General features: G+C 42.7%; 1 protein-coding gene across 1 annotated transcript in view; it reads left to right on the forward strand.

Annotated features, from left to right (window-relative positions):
- Positions 1–2,061: 2,061 nt before the first annotated feature.
- The window catches only part of LOC142660156 (uncharacterized), a 152,988-nt gene continuing 137,848 nt past the window's right edge, over positions 2,062–17,201 (forward strand). Inside the window, exon 1 of the mRNA XM_075836738.1 lies at positions 2,062–2,681. Coding sequence (XP_075692853.1) covers positions 2,578–2,681 — 104 coding nt within the window. The 5' untranslated portion in view covers positions 2,062–2,577. The remainder of the gene's footprint in view (positions 2,682–17,201) is intronic.

Raw genomic sequence — 17,201 nt, forward strand, 5'->3', positions numbered from 1 at the left:
TCCGGGTTGGCACTGTGAAACCAGACTGGATAATAGCGATTAGTACATTTTGGTGTATGGCCCACCTGGAAATGAGTCTCTTGTAAGAACAAGATATGTACCCACTCTTTGTGCATCTTATACAGTACCTGTAAGCATTTTTCAGGGACATTAAGCCCTCTAACATTAAATGTATGGGAAGGCAAGAAAAAAATGCAGTCTAATCACGGGCATCGGCTCTAGGCTCAAGAGGATCAGGAACGGAGTCAGGTAAGTATGATCAAGGAGATCTTTTATTCAGAGAACGACGCATTTCTGGACCGGACTGGTCCCTTCGTCAGGTCAGTATACACCATGACGTGTATATTGACCTGACGAAGGGACCAGTCCGGTCCAGAAACGCGTCGTCCTCTGAATAAAAGATCTCCTTGATCATACTTACCTGACTCCGTTCCTGATCCTCTTGAGCCTGGCGCCGATGCCCGTGATTAGACTGCATTTTTTTCTTGCCTTCCTATACATATTTTGCCCCAGGTACTAAGGTTTTAGCACCGAGGGACCGCAGTGGGTGGCAGCCGGCAATCTACACATCACCACCTCATATATAGTCTCAGAGGAGTGCCGCCACTCCCTTACCTTTGTTGCTGCAGAAACGCTAACATTAAAGGTACAGACTTTCAACTGCACCATCTCCACTGCACTCTTGACAGTAAAGCCAAATAATATGAACTAAGGCAGTGAAGACAAAGACAAGACAAACAAGACAAACTAGGAAGGGAAAACACGACAACTAAGAAAAACAAACGGTTGAAACAATCACCCACTCCTTAATACTAATCAAGGAGATACAATCCAATATACACTGGATAACAACCAGTGAAGCCCTAATAGGAGAAGTATCATTACAAGGCCTAGCCAGCACCCTGCACCCCCCAACCCCAGCAATAATATGAAACATAGCTGTAGCAGATAAGGAAAAACAAAACAAAAAGATAATGGAAATATATCATAAGACATATGGCATATTACATGGTCAGGAACAGAAAGAAATGCAAATAATTCAGCAGTCTGGGAAACGTAGGTGACAACCCTGTAGTTGCTATAATGGTGATAATATTGGTTGTCACCCAGCTTTCGAAAGAAGAGATATTACTAAGGCTCCATGCACACGACCGTAGAATTCATCCGTAATTACGGTTCGTAATTACGGAACATTCACTGCTATTGCCCACGGGAATCTGTCCGGGCCGTAGAAAGCCTCCTCAAAAGATAGGACATGTCCTATATTTTGCTTTTTACGGACCGTGCCCCCATACTTTATATGGGAGCAGGGGCCAAAAATGCAGGTGGCTGTCCACGGCCGGCGTTGCCCATAATAGCAGACCTTAATTACGGGCACGGCCGTGTGCATAAGGCCTAAAGAAAGACAGTGGACGAGTCCCAGTACCTTCCACAGTGCAGCATGCAACAGATTCATCTACAGGGTGCCCGCCCCGTTGACAAAGCAGACCTGGCATTGTTTTCAAACACTTTTCTTGTTCAAATGTTTTAGCAATATTTGATAAATGAGTTGCACTTGATGCAAATCTAAAGCCCCACTCGCTTTTCCAGAGACATTTGTATGTGTCACAGGGGCATCATAAATATTGTGTTCGGCTGGAATTACATATTTTTCACTGTATATACGTCTGAAAACCAATAAATACATTGATAAATTGGCACCATTTCATTTGAAAATTTGACAAGGGGTTTAGTTTCCTGGGGATTTTTTATGAAGAGAAAAGTTGACATTTACTGAGCTAAATGGTAAAACTGCATTAAAAACTTTTCAGAACTACATCCAATGTCTGCATTTCAATCAATATAAATCCTAAGGATTTTGTATGAAAGATACGCTGATACATGGGCAGGACGACATATACAAAGACACTTCTGTATATGCAAAAATATATACACAGCCACAAAATATATACACAGCCACAGACACAGACACACCCTCTGCCCTCACTCCTCCTTCAAGTTTTATTTCTGCTTAGCTGAGGGGAACAGGCTGTCACTAAGTCAGGGAATGAGAAGAGACAGACTAAAAGGAAACACATAAAGACATACAGAGCCAGAGAAACACACAAAGAGGAACTTTTAACACAGACACAGGGGGTCAATGTGAAAGAGACCGGCCAGAAGCACCCATGAGACGGGGAACTGTCAGCGGAAAACAGGAAAGACAGAGGTAGATTGAAAGAGACTTTACTACAGTTAAAGGAGCTGTCATTGACAGAGGTTATTACATGGAGGCGCAGTGACTATTAGTCTCTGACAGGCAGACCCACTAAAAAGTAAGGTAAAGCTTTAGTACAAACATCAGGATTTGCTCCTTTTCCTAGAAAAGAGAGGACAAGGGAACAGGTCAAGAAACAAATGCAGTACTTTAAGAAAATGACAAGCACATGAACTGTGAGACATTGAGAAAGCACACAGGAAGGGAGAGGCAAGAAGAAGAGAGAACTCAACTGAGTCACCAGCAGCAAGGAAAGAGAGCTGTTCTGCACCCATCAACATGCTGTAGAGTGCCAGAGACTGTCACTGTGAGAGACAACCATGACTTCTGTATGGAAGAGACTGCAGCGCACTGGCAAGAGAGCATCCCGCTTCCAGTTTGTGGCCTCTTACCAAGAACTGATATTAGAGTGCACGCAGAAATGGTGAGATGACCGCACTTTGTCACTTTATCTGAGAGTCCATTGTACTGTGGGTCACAAGTATATAAAATATCTGTTGTGGAGAGCAATATAATACACATGTGCCTTTACTTTGTGGAAGAAATGGCTACAGTTCTCTTAAATGATACTTTGGACAGTAATCCTAACATTATACCGCATATTCTATGTATCTATCTCTGTATTTACTTTTGATCATATATTTGTAAACATAACATACTGGTCTATATATTGTGAGCTGTCATTCCAAATATGATAGTATACAGAACAGTTCTAGGGTAGTGCCCACTTTATAGTACATGAATAAGGTGTAAGAAACATTACTAAGCAGCTCATACACAAGTGTCTTTATATCTATAAGGCCCCTTCTCACCAGTGGTCGCCGCCTTGAGTGACGTTTTGTTAAAGGTGTAACGTTCATAATAGAATTCCTGTGATATAGAATATGATTATTTATTCACAAGTCTTTGAAATATTTTATTTGGCAGAGATTTGTGTCACTACCTTCTGGCAAGATGTCAGTATAGAAAACGAATTGCGATTTCTTAGCCCCAAAAGAAAACATATGAAATAGGGGGCACAAAATGACGGGATAGTCACAACTTATATGTCATTGAGCGCAAAATTTCCTTTTCTTGTCATGCACCGCCAGGTTGAGTGCTGTTACATACTAAAATAAAGGTACTCTAGTCTAGAGAACATGTCAACTTATCGCATCCAGTGATTATTTCGCCACTGGGGGCACTATTCCATTTTGCTGTTGTTCTATTCCCTGTTAGCGGAACAGCCATGACACTAAAATATGACATATATAGTATAACAACACTTTAGATATGATAGCAACTGCTCTCTATATTGTAAGATGAAGATGGTTAAGATTGGGCACTGTAATAATATGCAACAGAAATATGACTGACCATTAAAGTGAATATTAATAAGCATCAATTCACAAACAGATGTCTTATATGTCAGGCGTGAAAAGGCCTTAAAGACCAGTAAATTTTTTTCGTCTTTGCCTCTCTGCCTTTCAGCAGCCATAACTTTTTTAATTTTTTTTCATTGACGCAGCTATATGAGGCCTTGTTTTAATGCGGGAGAAATTGTACATATTTTTTTCTGTGTGGTTACGGGGAAAGAAAATGTACTGTTTAAGATATATCATTTATTTTTGCGTCGTGAATATAGGAAAAACCGATTTTCAGCATTGTTTTATTTGTTTTTTTATCCTGCTCACGTTTCACGCTAAATAACATGTTAAATTATTTCTTCATGTTATTACGGTCACGTATATACCTAATAGGTGTAGGTTTTTTGTTTTATGTAATGTATGGGCAATAAAATATATATTATCCCCTTCGCACACCACGACGTAATATCACGTTGTGGTGCCGGGGGCTCACGCGCTGAGCGCGCTCCATACGCTCCAAGTGACAGCTGTGTTTTACAGCCGACACCCGGGACTAACGGCCAGGAACAGCAATCATAAAATTTGTATTGCTGGTCCGTAAATGTCTGAACTCTTATAATATACCATTAATTCAGTTGCACGGTGAATGCCATAAAAAATTAAAAATGCCAAAATCTCTGTTTTTTTTGTCAACTTAATGGTCCAAAAAAATTTTCATAAAAAGTGATCAAAAAGGAGTATGTAACAAAAAACGGTACCAATAAAAACTACAGCTCGTCTTACAAAAATATGGTATCATCGTAATTGCATTGAGCCGCAGAATATTTTTTACTTATAATGTATTCACATTGTATGCTATTACATTTCACTGTGTCACTATGACACAGGCTGCTGTTAGGGCAGCACATAGTGTGCCCTTAACAGTAGGCTTACTGAGCAGACAGCCCTGGGGTCCTCTCTAGGTCTCCAGGAGTGACTGCAGAGGGTTCCTCCAGTCTCCGATTGAGTTTCCGATGACGCGATTGAAGATGGAAGTCCCCTTGATCATGCCATGGTCACGAACCGCAGTGATCAAAGGGTTAAACAGCTGGGGTCTGAGTTTTCCCGATCCCAGCAGTACTCAGCAGGTTTCTCTTAATTCAGCAGCTGTTAGTAACGCTCATATGCCTTTTCTACAGTGACGCCAAAAGACATCGCTGTAGACTCCGGACCTGTCAAAAGACAGGGAGGTCGTTAAGGGGTTAAACCGGATCTTTATTTACTATCATTCGGATCTTCATACTATTCATTTAAGTCTTTAACTCCAAATACTGGAGAAGAACAGGCTTAGGCAACCTTTTTATCCTCTGACCACGTTCTTGTTTGGGTCTGGGTGAGTTATCCGCTCTGCAGACAAACATGCTCTGGCTTGGCCTCTGCTTCAGTCACTGTCTTCAGGAATGCAGTCCTTTTTTGGGGATTTTAAACTCCATTAAGTATTTAAGAATTTCCCTTATACTTTGCAGAACTGTAAAGCTTGTTCACTTTAGTTATATCCTCTTGTGTACAGGACTGCATATCGTTAATAGGATTTATTGAAGTGACCAACTATTGGCTTGATTCACATTCTTGCTTTTATTATCGATCAGTTTATTGCTTTTTGTTACATTTCTTAACATGTTCAGATTAGCATTTCATAGGAGTTCTAAATGTTATCTCTTAAACCGTCATAAAAGGGTTTCTATAAGGACTTGTCCACACACCATGGAATTTTTGCAGAAAATTTCTGCAGCAATTCCGTTGAAAGTCAAAGACTTTCCGCTGCGACAAAAATGCACTATTTCCTGCAGTTTTTGAGGCAGAAAATGGTGTGTAAATTGCTGCGTATTCCTCAATGCTGGGAGATGGAGACATCTTCTCTGAAAAACGCAGTAATTCTGGATACTTTCCGTAGCAGGAATTGACATGGTGCGGTCCGAAAAATACGCAACGCAAGCCAATTTGTACTCTGAAATTTTACGCAGCATGTGGATGAGATTTGTTAAATCTCACCCATGATGCTGCTACTGTATTCTGCTGCGTATTTTCCGGCCGAAATTCCGGCCAGAAAAAACGCGGCAATTTTGCAGTATGTGGACGAGCTCTTAGGGTATGTTCACATGCAGTGTTTTCAGACGTAATTTGGGCGTTTTACACCTCAAATTACGCCTGAAAAAACGGCTCCATTACTCCTACAAACATCTGCCCATTTCTTTCAATGGGTTTTACGGTGTTCTGTTCCCACGAGGCTTAATTTTACGCGCTGCTGTCAAAATACAGCGAGTAAAAAGACGCCTGCAAAAAAGAAGTGCATGTCACTTCTTGAGACGTTTTTGGAGGAGTTTTTCATTGACTTAATTGAAAAACAGCTCCAAATACGGCCGTAAAATACGCCGCGAAAAACGCGAGTTGTTACAAAAACGTCTGAAAATCAGGAGCTGTTTTCGCCTGAAAACAGCTCCGTATTTTCAGATGTTTTTGGTCACGGCGTGTGAACGTACCCTTAGACTTCATCAAAATTATATAACTGACGTGCTCTATAGGGCCAAGTAGGGCTTCGTTCACATATGTGTAAGGGATCTATTCTGACGTTCCATTGGAGCTTTCCGTCAGAATGGAGCCCTGACTGAAACAAACGGAAACCATAGCTATTCATTCTGTCAAAACGACAGAACCCTTTCACAACTGAGACAAACGGAAACCATTGTCACCGGATCCGTCACCATTGAAATCAATGGTGATGGAAATGGCAACCTAAGGTTTCCGTTTGTTTCATTCAGGGCTCCATTCTGACAGAAAACTCAGACGGAACATCAGAATAGATCCCTGACGGATATGTGAACGAAGCCTAACAGTCCCACAGACTGCTAAAAATAAGCATTAAGAGATAAGTAGGGGATGAATGTAACACCCAGTAGTAATATACTATAACAGTATCTGTAAGATGCCCTTAGACTTGGTGATGGGTGTTAAAGTGTAAAACTAGGGAGAGGGAAACTCTGCTTCATTTACCGTACCTTAGGTTTCGGTCATGTGGTTTCTTAAAAGCAATGGTTCTTTATTTTTCTGCTCTACAAAAGCAGCTGAAAACTTTATTTTCACTTGCCCTCCTTTAAGGCCTAGTTACTCACCAAGGGAAGGGAGCGTTTACATCCTTTGCATCCCCTGTAGCCACTGCTTGCAATGAGTGTCTGCAACATGTGACTTAGGGCTTATTCAGACGAACGTATAATACGTCTGTGCTACGCGCGTGATTTTCACGCGCGTCGCACTGACCTATTTTACTGAATGGGGCCGTTCAGACTGTCAGTGAATTTCACGCAGCGTATGTCCACTGCGTGAAACTCACGAAATGTCCTATATTTGGCCGTGTTTCGCGCTGCACGCACCCATTGAAGTCAATGGGTGCGTGAAAACCACGCACGGCACACGGACGCACTTCTGTGTGCCGCGCGTGATGCGCGCTACAGTAGTCAAAACTATGAATGAAAGCAGAAAAGCACCACGTGCTTTTCTGTTTACAAACATAAAAATAGAGTGTCATAGTGATGGCGGCTGCGCGAAAATCACGCAGCCACGCATCAAATGCTGATGACACACTGAGCTTTTGCAGACCTTTTGCGCGAGCACAACACCGCGTTTTTTGCGTGCGCAAAACACACATGCTCGTGTGAATCCGGCCTTAAAGGGGTTTTCGGGCACGGGACATTTTTTCATACTAATCACCTATCCACAGGACATGTCATCAGTATATCATCGGTGGGGGTCCGACACCCGTACCCCGCACCGATCAGTTGCTCCGGCTGCCTCTGGGTACTGGATATCCATGCCGCAAGCAGACAGCTCAGGTCCCAGTATAGCAAATAGGAGCAGAGTTTCAGTTCTGCAGCACGGCTGCTATGCAGTGTAGCTGATTGGTGAGGGGTCCGGGGGTTTTTGATCATATACTCATGACCTGCCCTGTGGATAGGTCATCAATATGAAAAAACTCCCTGAAGTGACATTTGTAAATATCTTTGAGACAACGTTCAAAGCAACAAATGACGATTACTTTCATTTTCTAAATTTCTCTACTAAAGGGACCTGTTCCCACTGAGTTTTTTCGCAGGAGAAAAATTCTGCCTCAAAATTCAGTTTGGGATTTTGAGGCAGATTTTGACCTGCCTGCACGCCGTTTGCCGCGATTTTCGCTGCGTTTTTAGCTCGCGCCCATTGAGTGCTACGGGCAAAAAACTCTGCGAAATACGCTTTCTCTGCCTCCCATTGATGTCAATGGGAGGTCAGAGGCGTAAATGCCTGAAGATAGGGCATGACGCTTCTTTTTACCACGAGACAGTTTTTCATTGCAATGGACAAAACCCTTGTACATTTCAAAGGGAGGCTAAAATTCCGCCAATACCTGCCCAGTCTATGGAATTAAAATGTGCAAGCTGTGCGAGAGCAACTCAGTGTATACCCACAGATTTCAGGTTTATGAACGGAAGGGCTCTATAATTGAACCCCTCGAATGCCCCCCTGTACTGGGAGTTAGGCCTCATTCACACGGCAGGGTTTCCCGGCCGGGTGCCGGCCGTTCATAAATCGGCCGGCACCCGGCTGCATTAGGAATAATAGACCCCTAATGGGGCTATTCACATGACCGATTTTTTGACGCCCGGGAAAACCGGCCGTCAAAAAATAGGACATGCTCTATCTTCGCCCGGTCTATGGGGCCGGGTAATACACGGCCATCACCGGGATGTGTCCCGAGTGATGGCCGGGTTTTCCGGCGCTTGCGCTCTATCTCCTCCTCCTCACAGCGCAGAGTGCATGTGAGGAGGAGGAGTTGATGCCATTCTAACGAATGGCTGTACACTGTGTGGCAGGGCCGGGGTGTACAGCAGGTGGAAGGGAGCGCTGCGCTGGCTCCCTTCCCCTGCTTGTTTTAAAAGCACCCTGGCCCGGCGACACCTTCGATGGCGCCGCTAGAAGCTGCAGCTGCTGCGGCTGCTACTACTGTAGCGACGCCACTATAGCAGAGCGGGGAGGTATCTCCCCGCTCTGCTATGTGCTAGCCGCACTTTAGCTCCTTGAAGGAGCGGAATCCCAGTGTTTTCGGGGATTCCACTCCTGGACAGAGCGCTTGATGTCTCTGTCCATATCTGGGCAGTGACATCAGGGGAAACTCCTGAAGCGGAATCCCCGAACACATGGGGATTCCCCTTCAGGAGTTGCCGCTGATGTCACTGTCCGGATCTGCCCGGCCCGGCACGGATGCAAAACTTAATGCAAACCGGCCGGGCAAAATGGCCGATTTTACCGGCCGACACTCGGGCTCGGGAACGACCCGGTCGTGTGAATCCCGCCTAAGTGGGAAAGTGGTTTGGGATTTAATGCACACACTGCTGGTCCAGGGTTATCACCTTACATGGATACCTTCTATACCAGCATTACACTATTTAACTGCCTCTCCACCAGAAGTACTCCAGAATGTGGCACCAAGCACAAAAACCAGAGAGGCCTCCCTAAAACTCTGATTGGGCAACAACTAAAAAACGGAGAAAGCAGGGCACTAAACAGCGAGAACATGTTGTTGGTCAATTATAAGGACAAAAGGGATGTCCTTATGTTGACCACAATACAGGGTAATGGCAGTACCCCTGTCCGAGTTAGCACTACAATGCCCCAAGCCAGATTGCATCCTAGACTATAATAAGTACATGGGAGGTGTTGATCTCTCTGATCAAGTACTGAAGCCTTTCAGTGCCATGCGGAAAATAAAAGGTGTGGTACAAAAAGCTGGCCGAGCACATGGTACAGATGGCATTGTATAACGCTTACGTGCTATACCAATGTACAGGCCAGACAGGGACATTCCTACAGTTTCAAAAGGTGGTTATCTAGGCACTTGTAATTAGGTACCTTGAAGGGGAGGGCCCCAGTACTTCTTGAAATGTTGGTCAACATATTGTACCAGGGAAACACTTTCCCAGCTAAATTCTCTCTACCGGTAAAAAGGAAAGGACCCAAAAAAGGTGCAAAGTGTGTTATAAAAGGGGAAGAATTTATTTAGCCTATCATGAAACTAGATGTGATCGGTAAGGGCCCACAGGACCTTGTGACCGCTGACCTGACAGATACAGGTTTCAGTGCTAGATACAGCTGCTCTCTAGACACGATACAAAGGAGCTGTAACTCAAAAAGTTTAAATATTTTTTAATAAAAAGTATTTAGAAAGTTGCATCAAACCCAATCATATACATTTTTTTTCTTAAAAACCACCAACGATTTCAAAGGTGTACATAGCCTTTAACACCTTAACGACCGCCAATACGCCTTTTCACGGCGGTCGTTAAGGGTACTTATGCCAGAGCGCCGCCTTTTCACGGCGCTGTGACATAAGCCCGGCACGGGTGTTCTGTGCTGACTGAAGCAGGTGTCGGGCGATCTAAAGACAGCCGGGCACCTGCTCTAATGGGCAGTATCAATTTCAACATTGATCTCACCCGTTTAACCCCTTAGATGCCCTGCTCAATAGTGAGCACTGCATCCAAGTGGTTTTGGAGGGAGGTGGGTCCCTCTCTCACTCCATCGGCACCCTGCAATTGCAATCGCAGGATGCCGATGGCTTCTACGGCAACCGGGGGCCTAACAAATGCCCCCAGGTCTGCCTGAAGTGGATGCCTGCTAGGCCATGCCTGAGGCATGACCTAGCAGGTGCCTGTCAGTTTTTCACTGACAGGCAATAATACAATCAGAAGATCGCATTGTAAAGTCCCCTAGTGGGACTAAAAATACAGTTTAATAAAGTTAATAATAAATAAATAAAAGTCCGAAATAAAAAACATGAAAAAACCCACTTTTTCCCTTATAAAATACTTTAATATGAAAAAACTATATATATTTTTTAAAACATTACACATATTTGCTATCTCTGCATCCATAATTATGTTATTTAACCCGCACGGTGAACGCCGTAAAAAATTTAATAAAAATCAATGCCAGAATTGCTGTTTTCTGTTCATCCTGCCTTCAAACAAATTTTATAAAAGTAATCAAAACGTCACATGGTACCAATAAAAACTAGAAGTCGTCCTGCAAAAAACAAGCCCTCATACAGCTGTATCGGCGTAAAAATAAAATCATTATTGCTCTTACAACAATGCGACACAAAAACAAATCATTTTGAAAAAAATGTGTTTTTACTGTGTAAAAGTAGTAAAACATACAAAATCTATATAAATTTGGTATCACCACAATCGTAATGACACACTGAATAAAGCTATTATGTTTTTTATATCACACAGTAAACATCGTAAATCTAAGACGCAAATAAGAGTGGCAAAATTTATGTTTTTTTTCCCATTACCTCCCCAAAAAAGTTAATAAAAGTTAATCAATAAATTGGTGCTATTAAAAAATACAACTTGTCCCGCAAAAAAAACAACAAGACCTTATACAGCTATGTGGATGCAAAAATAAAAAATTTATAGCTCTTGGAATGCGACGATGGAAAAACGTTAATAAAAAAATTGCTTGCTCATTAAGGTCTAAAATAGGCTGGCCATTAAGGGGTTAAGCTGAAAAAGGAATTGCTCTAACAATAACATAAACAGTATTTGAGGTATACAAACTACAAATATAAAATAGCTGTAATCCTCTATGCGGCACTTTGGTTTGCGATGTGGACTAGAAGTTTGAAATATACGTAGCAGTTGTGAAGTTGCTAATGATATAGGGACTGAACAGCTCCTTGTGAAGAACGTCTACCATCCAAATTCCATGGCCCTGGCCTTTGCTTGCGCTATCTGTTATCTTGCAGCGTGGCTCCTTCTTTGTCTGATTATATGCAGTCAATTTTGTTTGTTCTCAAGGGCCAAGATTTAGGTTATTGTTACAGATTAACGGATAAAAGGAAAAGTGTGTGTAGAATGGAATTAAGGATTAGACTATTGTTCTTCTTTCATGCACCTCAATGAATCCCATGACCATTTGTTTGATAAATAAGGTTCCCCCTTTTTTTTAACAGAGTCTGCTGTTGTGTGCACAGGTTTTACACAAAGCTCGTAGTAATAGCGTGTAAATATTGCCGTGCACTGCATTTACTAGTAAATGACTAGAGAGAAACAAAGTTTATCTGATCGCTTTTAGGACTGCTGCGTCATAAGTAAGCCATAAGTGTTTGCGGTTAGATACCAGGGCAATATAATTTTGCAATATGTACAGCAAGATAGTTTGAAACCCATTCATATAGTCTGCCCAGCTGGAATGGTGCTTTGAGATTAAGCTGTTGGTATCCTTCCCTTTTTATTGCATTAATCTCGTGGTAAAAAAAAGTCAGTAAACACGACAGGGTCTGGGTGTCGGCTGTTTTCTCTGCCGTTTTGCATCCGTTCCGTTTCCGGACCGGGTCGTGTTTCAGTTTTTAACGGCTGATAGTGACCCATTTTGCATCAGTTTTTTATTGTCCGTTATAAAAACGGATTAATTTTATTTGTCAATTTTTTTGGTCCCAACCCACAGGAAGGTCACATGATCGCCCGGTCACCATTTTCTCTTGCTTTCAGAGTATAGAGAGCTTTGTCTGCTCCCTCAGCTTCTTTGCATGGGTTTCTGGCTTTTTCTCTGCTAGTTTTTACTTGCTAACATGTCCTCACAATATTGAACCGTGTACTGCAGCTTTGGCTGATTTCTCGGCAATTCAGACAGCAATCGCAGATGTTGATGTCCTCTGTAGATAGTGCCACAGTGCCCTCTGTAGATGGTACCACAGTGCCACACAGCCCCCTTGTAAGTATTGCCACATAGCCCCCTTTCAGGTAGTGCCACATAGCCTCCTTTCAAGTAGTGCCACACATCCCTTTTGTAGGCAGTGGCGCAACCCCCTTGTAGGTAGCACCTCCGTATATGGCAACCCCTGTAGATGGCATCCCCTTGTAGTGCCACTGTAGCTCCCTGCAGGGGCAGTATCCCTCTGGCCAGGGTTTCCGCTTCAGGAGTTGCCCCTGATGTCACTGTCCATATATGGATAGTGACGTCAGAGGCTTCTCCTGCAGCGGAATCCCTGGCCAGAGCATCGGCAATGCTCTGGCCAGAGATTCCGCTTCAGGGGTTGCCCCTGATGTCGCTGTATGGATAGTGACATCAGGGGCTCCATCTAGGAGCGGAATCCCGAGCCAGAGGGATTCTGCTCCTACAGGGAGCTACGGTGGCGCTATCCATGGGGGGAGGGGGGCTACAAGCAGGCTGTGGCACTACCTACAACAAAAAATCTCCTCCTCCTCACATGCACTTCGCACTGTGAGGAGTAGGAGAGAGCGAGAGTCAGAAAGCACGGCTGTCACTCCGATCACATCCAAGTGACGGACGTTTGTTACACGGCCCCATAGACTCCTATGGAAGCCGTGCGGCTGTGAGAACGGCCCAAAATAGAGCATGTTCCATTTTTTCATGGCCCATGTGAATAGCCCCATTTGGGGTCTATTGTTTTTGCTGTGGCTGTCTGACGGCCGTTAGATAAATTATCTCCTCCGTGTAAATAGGGTCTTAGTGTACCATAACAGTTGAAGTCAGGCTGGCTTTATTACATGGGCGCTGTGCCTGGCCCTTCTACAGGGATGCTGTGCCTGACACTATTATATGGCCACTGTAACCACCATTTGTTTGTGGGCACTGTGGATAGTTCAATTGTATGTGCACTGATGGCTTGTTATATTATTTGAACACTCTATAGCAGTATTATTTAGGTACTGTATGCCACTATTATGTGGACATTTTACAATGTGGGTGTTATTTACAATATAGTGCTTCATCACTTTTTGTGACTTTATGTGGACACATATGCCGACATAAAATATTGTATAGTGGCATTATTTGGGCCTGGTATGGCATATTATTATTATTATGTTTGTAGTGGATGGTGGAAGCAGCTCTGTATAGCATTGTTATTAAGTTAACTGTATGGAAATGTTATTGAGCCACTGTTATTCGCTATTATCTAAACACCATGCTGCATATAAGGCATAGTATGGTTATTTGTACACTGTATAACCGTACATGATATAGGGGAGGAGCGCGCACAGGGGTTTTGCAGAGAGCGTCATCCGGTATAAGGCCGGCCCTGAGTATGGTTGCAGGTTTTTTTGTCTTAGGGACAGATGCACTGTAATTATTTTGTTTTAAGTACATAATTTTTTCGGTATTAACTTTCAGCAGGAACTATTAGTAGACAAATAGTTCTTCATAAGGATCATATTCGCTTTACCAGTTGTGGTAAGATTTTTTTTTCAGGCACATAGATGAATCAGACTGAAGGCTATTTGAAGCAGCATTGCATAGGTTGGCATTTAAACTATGAGAATATGCTAAATCTGGCATGAGTTGTCTTCTGAGGCTTTTTATCACCAAATACATCTATCTGAGGAGATGAATGAATGTTTTCTTTCTCAAGATTATCAGACAGAAGAATTTTGTGGAAATGATCCACTTTGACACTGTCATAAATTGCAGCGACTGCAAAGTATTGTTACGGAATCAACCACAATATGTTGGCAAAAACTGTAAAGCCTAAACCATAGTTATCTTTTTACTTTAGTCTAGGCCCTAGAATAGATGCCCACAGCTATACTTACCTGCTTTGTGTCAATCCATTGGGGTATGTCCACACGTAGCGTAAATACCTTGGATTTTACGCAACGGATTTCATTGCGGAAAATTGGAGCAGCAAAGGGGATGACATTTAAATAAATCTCAACCACACGATGCACAAAATATCAGCCGAAAAACTGTTCATAAATTGATCTGCGGTGCGGTTTTTTAGTCCGCAGAATGTCAATTTATGCTTTTCCGTTGTGGGTTTTCCACATTGAATTCAAAGGGGAGGTAAAACCCACAACAAAGCCATGTGTTGCGATTTTTTCAGCGGAAAGGAAAAAATCGCAGCTCATAAAAAAAAAGGTTTATACTTACTCCGTAGTCATGACGACGCGTCTCTCTGCTGTCCGTGCATCCCAGCCTCCTGAGATGACGTTTCAGCCCATGTGACCGCTGCAGCCAATCACATGCAGCAGAGGTCACATAGGATGAAATGTGATCCCAGGAGGACGGGCTGCACGGACAACAGAGGGACACATTGCCATTACTACAGACACCGGGGTAAGTCTGAGCTTTTTTTTTTTCCTTTTCTTTTAACTGCGCTTTTCTGCATTTCTGCATTTCTAATTTATAATATTTCCCAGCACTGGTCACTAGATGGAGCAATTCCTAAAATGGCAGCATTGCATGTGGTAAAGCAACCACATTGCTTTATGTTGCAAAATTGGGAAAAACTCACTCGCTCTAGTGAGCTCTCAGAATCCCCCCCTCCTTTATCCTAGCTAGTGCCGGGAGAAACGAGGGGATTAAACGGTCAAACCTCCTACACTGTGTGTCGCCATTTTTTAAGCTAACACACAGTGTAGTAGGTTTACATACACTAGTAAACACACACTGAAACACAAACATACACATAGAAATAACTTACCTGCTCCTGCCGCCGCCGCTTCCTCCGGTCCGTCCGCTCCGTCTGCTGCCGCTGCTCCAAGTGCACAAGTCCAGAAGCCACGACCGTAAGTAGTAATCTTACTGTCCGGCCGCGACTTCCGGTCTACAGGAAAATGGCGCCGGACGGCGGACAGTTCAACTTGAACTGTGTGGGAGCGGCGCATGCGCCGTTCCCACACAGACGGCGTACACCATAGTGGATGGAACGGGCCCCGTTCGCATTCACTATGGGACTGTAGCTGCCGTATTCCATGTCTGTATGTGTCGTTAATCGACACATACAGAAATGGAGAAAAAAAATGGCAGCCCCCATAGGGAAGAAAAAGTAAAAAAATAAAAAAAAGTAACACACAAACACACAAATAAATATAAAAGTTTTTAATAAAACACTAACATCAAACTGATATAAAAATTTTTTTTGGGGTGACACTGTTCCTTTAAAGAGGCTCTGTCACCAGATTATAAATGCTATATCTCCTACATAATCTGATCGGTGCTGTATTGTAGATAACAGCAGTCGTTTTTATTTTGAAAAATTATCATTTTTTTAGCAAGTTATGAACAATTTTAGATTTATGCTAATTAGTTTCTTAATAGACAACTGGGCGTTTTTTAACTTTTGACCAAGTGAGCGTTGTAAAGAGAAGTGTATAACGCTGACCAATCACGCCATACACTTCTCTCCATTGATGTCCTTTTATATTCACAGCACAGCGTGATCTCGCGAGATCACGCTGTGCTGTCACATACACCCACATTAACTTTACTGAAGTGTCTTGAGAGTGAATAGACATTGCCTCCAGCCTGGATGCGATGTCTCGTGAGATCACGCTGTGCTGTGATTACAAATGGACATGAATGGAGCGAAGTGTATGACGCTGATTGGTCAACCTCATACACTTCTCTTTACAATGCCCACTTGGTCAAAAGTTAAAAAAAAAAACAGTTGGGCATTAACCCCTTCCCGCCACAGCCATTTTTCAGATTTTCATTTTAGTTATTTCCTCCCTACGTTCCAAAAGCCATAACTTTTTTATTTTTCCATCTATATAGTCCTATGAGGGCTTGATTTTTGCGGGACGAGTTGTAGTTTTTTTGTAGCACCATTTATTGTGCCATATAATGTACTAGGAAAATGGGAAAAAATTATTTGTGGGGTAGAAAATGAAAAAAACAGTGATTCCTCCATTGTTTTTTGCGCTTCGTTTTTACTGAATGCACTGTGCAATTAAAACAACATGTTAACTTTATTCTGTGGGTCAATATGATTATGGCGATACCAAATATATATAGTTTTTTCTATATTTTACTACTTTTATAAGTAAACCTAAGGCCTGATGCACACGACCGTGTTCGGTCCGTGATATACGGTCCGCATGTCGGCCGCTTGTCCCGGACCGTACAAAGTACAGGGAGCCGGGCTCCTAGCATCATACTTATCTATGACGCTAGGTGTCACTGCCTATCCACGTAACTACTGTCACACACTAAAACATGATTACAGTACGGGACAGTAGTTCCGCGGACAGGCAGTGACCCCTATCGTCATAGATAAGTGTGATGCTAGGAGCCCGACTCCCTGCACTGTGTTCGGTCCGGGACATGCAGCCGACATGCGGACCGTATATCACGGACCGAACACGGTCGTGTGCATGGGGCCAAAGTGTAAAAAATACAATTTATTTTGTGTTTGCCAAATTCTGAGAGCCTTAACTTTTTTATTTTTCCGTCGATTAAGTGGTATGAGGGTTTATATTTTGTGGGATAAGCTGTAGTTTTTAATGATACCATTTTGGTGTACATGCAACGTTTTGATCACTTTTTATTTCAATTTTTGTGGGAGATGAGGTGACCAAAAAATAGAGATTCTGGCGTTGAATTTTTTTTTTTCACGGCTTTCACTGTGCGGGTTAAATAATGATATATTGTAATAGTTCAGACTTCTATGGATGCGGCGATACCAATTATGTTTGTTTATTATTTTTTTTTACTATGTTCTAGGGTGAAAATGGGAAAAGGGTGTTTTTTTGAACTTTTAATAAAAATTTTTTTTACATAAA

Source organism: Rhinoderma darwinii, chromosome 9, assembly GCF_050947455.1.
Source record: "Rhinoderma darwinii isolate aRhiDar2 chromosome 9, aRhiDar2.hap1, whole genome shotgun sequence".
NCBI classification, from domain to species: domain Eukaryota; kingdom Metazoa; phylum Chordata; class Amphibia; order Anura; family Rhinodermatidae; genus Rhinoderma; species Rhinoderma darwinii.